The sequence below is a fragment of the Sapajus apella genome, unplaced genomic scaffold (assembly GCF_009761245.1).
Source record: "Sapajus apella isolate SASKATOON/1434 unplaced genomic scaffold, GSC_monkey_1.0 scaffold46, whole genome shotgun sequence".
Classification (NCBI taxonomy): Eukaryota; Metazoa; Chordata; class Mammalia; order Primates; family Cebidae; genus Sapajus; species Sapajus apella.
Genome location: NW_022436986.1, coordinates 1,628,379 through 1,634,378, shown reverse-complemented (window position 1 = coordinate 1,634,378; position 6,000 = coordinate 1,628,379). Strand labels below are relative to the sequence as shown.

General features: G+C 42.0%; 1 protein-coding gene across 1 annotated transcript in view; it reads left to right on the top strand.

Annotated features, from left to right (window-relative positions):
• Positions 1 to 2,216: 2,216 nt before the first annotated feature.
• Positions 2,217 to 6,000, top strand: part of GNE (glucosamine (UDP-N-acetyl)-2-epimerase/N-acetylmannosamine kinase) — a 50,261-nt gene continuing 46,477 nt past the window's right edge. Inside the window, exon 1 of the mRNA XM_032239889.1 lies at positions 2,217 to 2,393. Coding sequence (XP_032095780.1) covers positions 2,343 to 2,393 — 51 coding nt within the window. The 5' untranslated portion in view covers positions 2,217 to 2,342. The remainder of the gene's footprint in view (positions 2,394 to 6,000) is intronic.

Genomic DNA, 6,000 nt, shown 5'->3' with positions numbered 1-6,000 from the left:
GAGTTTCGCTCTTGTTATCCAGGCTGGAGTGCAATGGCGCGATCTCGGCTCACCGCAACCTCCGCCTCCTGGGTTCAGGCAATTCTCCTGCCTCAGCCTCCTGAGTAGCTGGGATTACAGGCACGCGCCACCATGCCCAGCTGATTTTTTGTATTTTTAGTAGAGATGGGGTTTCACCATGTTGACCAGGATGGTCTCGATCTGTTGACCTCGTGATCCACCCGCCTCGGCCTCCCAAAGTGCTGGGATTACAGGCTTGAGCCACCGTGCCCGGCCTAGTTTTTAGTTAAGAGAGAAAAAAATAGCAGACTGGATGTGAGGAAATAGATGGAAACAGAGCAGAGATTTAACAAAAAATGTTGAGGGTTATGTATACCTTTAACATATTTGAAAAATATAAGGGCCAGACATGATGGCTTATGCCTGTAATCCCAGAACTCTGGGAGGCGGGCAGATCACCTGAGGTTAGGAGGTCAAGAGCAACCTGCCCAACATGGTGAAAGCCCATCTCTCCAAAAAAAAAAAAAAAAAAAACTAGCTGGTCATGGTGGTGGGTGCCTGTAACCCCAGCTGCTCAGGAGGCTGAGACTGGAGAATCACTTGAACCTGGGAGGCGAAGGTTGTAGTGAACTGAGATTGTGCCACTGCACTCTAGTCTGAGCAACAAGAGTGAGACTGTCTCAAAAGAAAAGAAAAGAAAAGAAAAATCTAAGAAAAAAATGAGTTGTTTTAGCCGGGCGCGGTGGCTCACGCCTGTAATCCCAGCACTTTGGGAGGCCGAGGCGGGTGGATCACCAGGTCAAGAGATCGAGACCATCCTGGTCAACATGGTGAAACCCCGTCTCTACTAAAAATACAAAAAATTAGCTGGGCATGGTGGTGCGTGCCTGTAATCCCAGCTGCTCAGGAGGCTGAGGCAGGAGAATTGCCTGAACCCAGGAGGCGGAGGTTGCGGTGAGCCGAGATCGCGCCATTGCACTCCAGCCTGGATAACAAGAGAGAAACTCCGTCTCAAAAAAAAAACTAAGAAAAAAAAGAGTTGTTTTAAAATTATTCTTTGGTGGCCCAGTAAGTTTCTTTTACTGCAACACTGCTTTAAGTTCAGACCATGTAAGCCAGGCACGGTGGCTCACGCCTGTACTCCCAGCACTTTGGGAGGCTGAGGTCAGAGGGTAGCTTGAACCCAGGAATTTGAGAATAGCCTGAGCAACATAGTGAGACCCAGTGTCTTTCAAATACAATAAAATAGAGTTCAGATCATGGTTTGCTTAAAAATCTATAAACATATAATGGTTAACTAAGAATATCCTTAAGTGGAATGTAAAGTTGTGTGGTAGATAAGGCTAGGCTGATCCTGTGGTCAAAGGAGCATTTGCAGTGAAATGGAGAGTTGTTTGGTAAGTAGATCATTGGTCAGTATCCCTTGCTACCAACCTGTTTATAAAGGTCCCTAAGCACCAAAAATAGCAAGGTGCCTCATTTTTAAGATGTAGCCTATTTTCTATTCCAATGTAGCTTAGATAAAATGCAACAAGTTGATTTTCCTTCCATTTCATGAAAGAGTTTTAAATATCTCGAGGTCTATGCTATTAAGAAACCTTTAAAAATCCTTTAATTTAATCCCTTTATTTTACTTCTGTGATCAAAGCAACATGTCAATAAATGTTTTGAGGGCTGGGCCCCGTGGCTCATGCCTGTAATCCCAGCACTTTTGGAGGCCGAGGCAGGTAGATCATGAGGTCAGGAGTTGACCAGCCTGGCCAATATGGTAAAACACCATCTCTACTAAAAATACAAAAATTAGCCGGGTGTGGTGGCAGGCGCCTGTAGTCCCAGCTACTCGGGAGGCTGAGGCAGGAGAGTCACTTGAACCTGGGAGGCAGAGGTTGCAGTGAGCCAAGATCACACCACTGACTCCAGCCTGGGTGACACAGCTGGACTCTGACTCAAAAAAAAAAAAAAAAAAAAAAAAAGTTTTTAATATTAGTATGTGTTAAAACATGTGAAAAAAGACTTGAGATTCTGCTTGTAGATTTGTTTCTACCTTCAGAAACTCAGAAGAAAACTTTTTCTAGTGGAAAGTAAAATCACTGGGTGGAATGGGAAATCCAAAACAGAGAAGTAACACTCAGATGATGACTGCCTACCTACTTTCAAGCTACTGTCCAGGAATACGAGAAGAATTCAGAGACACATTTTTTTCTCTTCCTTTGCAGAGAGGTGGGGCTTAAGTCTGGAATTCAGATGCCTATAGATGACTGCTCTGTGGCAGCTAAACCAAGAGAACAGCTGCTCTGCTCATTATTTCAAACCACACCAGGGTACAGAGCTTGTGCTTCAGGATGGAAACCTATGGTTATCTGCACAGGGAGTCATGCTTTCAAGGACCTCATGTAAGTAATTCGGAATTCAATAGAGCTTTATTATTGAAATTGTAATCAGAAAAAAAAGGAGGGGAAAAGAAAAATTAGGAGGAAGAGGAAAGCTTTGGCTTTAAATCTATCAAATCCCTCATTTTAAAAGACTTTTTTACTGCTAACTCAGGTTAGTCACTTTGTGGCTGCTACTAGCTTCTCAGTTACTGTGCTAAAATTCAGTCTTCTTGCATTTCCAAACTGAAAGCTGAAATTGAATCCTTTTTTCCAGATTCCTGGCACTTTCATCAGATTAAGTGGGGTTCCTTTTACTTTTTGAGATCTTTGTTTCATAAATAACAGTTTACTTCCAAAACATGCAATGTTTGTTTAAACTCTTTTGTTTCCTTCCCTTTTGAAACATGACATGTAGAGCTGCCTAATTTGTACTTCTTTTTCCTCAGTTATTTAACTATTGACTGATTGGGGTGGGTGTATTTACTCCAAGTTAATTAGTATCTAAGTCAAATAAAAAGGCAATTACCATGTTTATCAATATATAAATGTGACTTATAATGTGCTACACTATAATGTAGTTTATTAAACCTAATTTTTCATTGAGGCATATGGAAATCCAAATGTTTTAGGAAATCATCATCACAGTTCAATTGGGTGATTAAAATATATATTCAATTTAAAGATCATCTATAGTCGAGGAATGGCTTATACAAACACATGCGTGTGTGTGTGTGTGTGTGTGTGTGCTTAGAGACAGTCTTGCTCTGTCACCCAGACTGGATTGTAGTAGCATAATCATAGCTCACTGCAGCTTTGAACTCCTGGACTCAAGGGATCCTTCTGCCTCAGTCTCCCAAGTAGCTAGGACAACAGACACAGCTATACCTGGCAAATTTTTAAATGTTTTGTAGAGACAGGGTCTTGCTATGCTGCCTAGGCTAATCTCAAACTCCTGGGCTCAAGTGATGCTCCTGGTTTAGCCTTTCAAAGTGCTGAGATTACAGGTGTGAGCCACTGTATCTGGCCTTATAAAAAGTTTTCAATAAGATATTATTTCTGCAAGTACTGTCAACACAGTTTACTCCTGGCTGTATCACTAACGCATACTATTTGTCTTCTTCTATGAGAATTTATTTTTATTTTTTATTAGCACACCTTAAAATTCAAGGTCAGACTTTTCGAGTTTCTCGCTGGAAACTAAGTTTTTTCCTTATGTTATCAATAAAATCTGCTTAGAAATGGTTGTTTCTAGTTACGAAAGTAATAGTTGGTCTACTCATGTCTCCATCCAGTTTTTTGTATGACCGACTTCAAAAATGTGGCCTGGAATTATCATTTCATTCATTCGCCTAGTTTTTGGTGGTTTCTATGGCCACACAAACTCTGAAATACTCTATATGGCCTTTAAGCGGTCATCCAAGTTTCTCTCCCACTTAATAATTCAATTATATTCTCCAATATTCCTCAGTAAAACCTTTCTCTTGTTAGGCTAGTTTCCCCTGTATGCTATTCTCATGCCCATTTTATTGTCTTCAATCACATCATGTTCTCTTCCAGGAAAATACTCTTTTAAAATGTAAAACTGATTGGGTTTCATGGCACACTGAATGTGAGAGAGAAAGGAGGTGGAGAGGTCAAGAATGCTGCCTAAGTTCCTAGGCAGGTGATAATAATACTCACTGAAAATTAGAAAGGAAGAGAAAGCCCAAGTTTATAAGGAATAAGAAAGCTTAATTTTGGACAAGTGGATTTGAAGTGCCTCTAGAATACATCCAAATAAAGATGTCCTATAAGCAGCTGAATATTTGGGTTTGGACTGAGAAGACTGGGCTAGAAATTCACATCTAGGAATAATTTTAAATGACCATGAAGCCATGCAAGTGGCTGAAGTCATGCTGGAAATATACTAAAATGAGATATAAGGAAGACTAACTACAGAATTCTAGAAAATACTTTTATTTAGGAGTTTGAGGAAGTATAACAGCCAGAGAAGGTCAGGAGCAGTGGCTCACGCCTGTAATCCCAGCACTCTGAGAGGTTGAGGTGGCTGATCATGAGGTCAGGAGTTCAAGACCTGGCCAACACAGTGAAACCCCGTTGCTCATAAAAATACAAAAAAATTGGCTGGGCGCAGTGGCTCACACCTGTAATCCCAGCACTTTGGGAGGCCGAGGCGGGCAGATCATGAGGTCAAGAGATTGAGATCATCCTGGCCAACATAGTGAAACCCTGTCTCTATTTTAAAAAAAAATACAAAAAATTAGCCGGGCATGGTGGCAGGCATCTGTAATCCCAGCCGCTCGAGAGGCTGAGGCAGGAGAATAGCTTGAACCCAGGAGGCAGAAGTTGCAGTGAGCCAAGATCATGCCACTGCACTCCAGCCTGGGTGACAGAGCAAGACTCTGTCTAAAAAAAAAAAAAAAAAAAAAATAGCCAGAGAAGTTGGAAGTAGGCAAGAAATCAGGTGTCTTGGAAACCCAGCTTGTGAAATGTCTCAAGAATAAGGCAGTGACCAACAGTGTAAAAAAGAAGGGGTTAAGAGAAGAGACAGCAGAGGTCAGAGAAGACTAGGTACATGGGCAGTTGGAAAAAGAGGGAATGTGGCCAGGAAAGCACCACTAAATATTTAACATGAAGTGTAAGAGCCCGGCACAATGGCTCACACCTGTAATCCCAGCACTCTTTAGTAGGTTGAGGCAAGTGGATTGCTTGAGGCCAGGAGTTCAAGATCAACCTGGACAACATATTGAGACCCTAGCTCTAAAAAAATTACAAAAATTAGCTGGACATGGTGGCACAAGCCTGTAGCTACTCAGGAGGCTGAGGTGAGAGGATTGCTTGAGCTTGGGAAGTTAAGGCTGCAGCGAGCCATGATCCTGCCACTGCACTCCAGCCTGGGTGACAAAGCGAGACCCTGTCACAAATAAATAAATAAATAAATAAACAATAGACTGAAAAAAAAGTAAAATAGACTGAAGTTCCTGGATTTCCGCAGAAATTTACACCCCATTAAATTTAATGATGTCTAACAGTCATTCTGTTGTCTAAGATTTAGACAACTACTATATGAAAAATACTATTAAAGAGTTCCAAGTTGGCCGAGAGTAAAGTAGAACAGAGTCGGGCAGAAAAATCTGGTGAAACAGGTAGAGTGAGAAAGGTAGTTGCGTGCTTTGGGCTAAGAGTCAGCAGTATATTTCAAAACATGTAAAGTTTAGCTGGTTCCTTTAAAGTCCAGAAAAACATACTTCCCACGTAACTTTGTTTGTTTTCGAGATAGGGTTTCACTCTGTTCCCCAGGCTGGGATGCAGTGGCACAGTCATGGCTCACTGCAGCCTTAGCCTCCCAGGCTCAGGTGATCCTCCCACCTCAGCCTCCCAAGTAGCTGGGACTACAGATGCATGCTACCATGCCCAGCTAATTTTTTGTAGAGATGGGTTTTCACCATATTGCCCATGCTAGTCTTGAACTCCTGGGCTCAAGGGATTCACTCAATTCAGCCTCCCAAACCTATAAGATTATAGGTGTGAACCACCACACCTGGCTTCCCACACTTTTTTTTTTTTTTTTGAGATGGAGTTTCACTCTTGTTACCCAGGCTGGAGTGCAATGGCATGATCTCGGCTC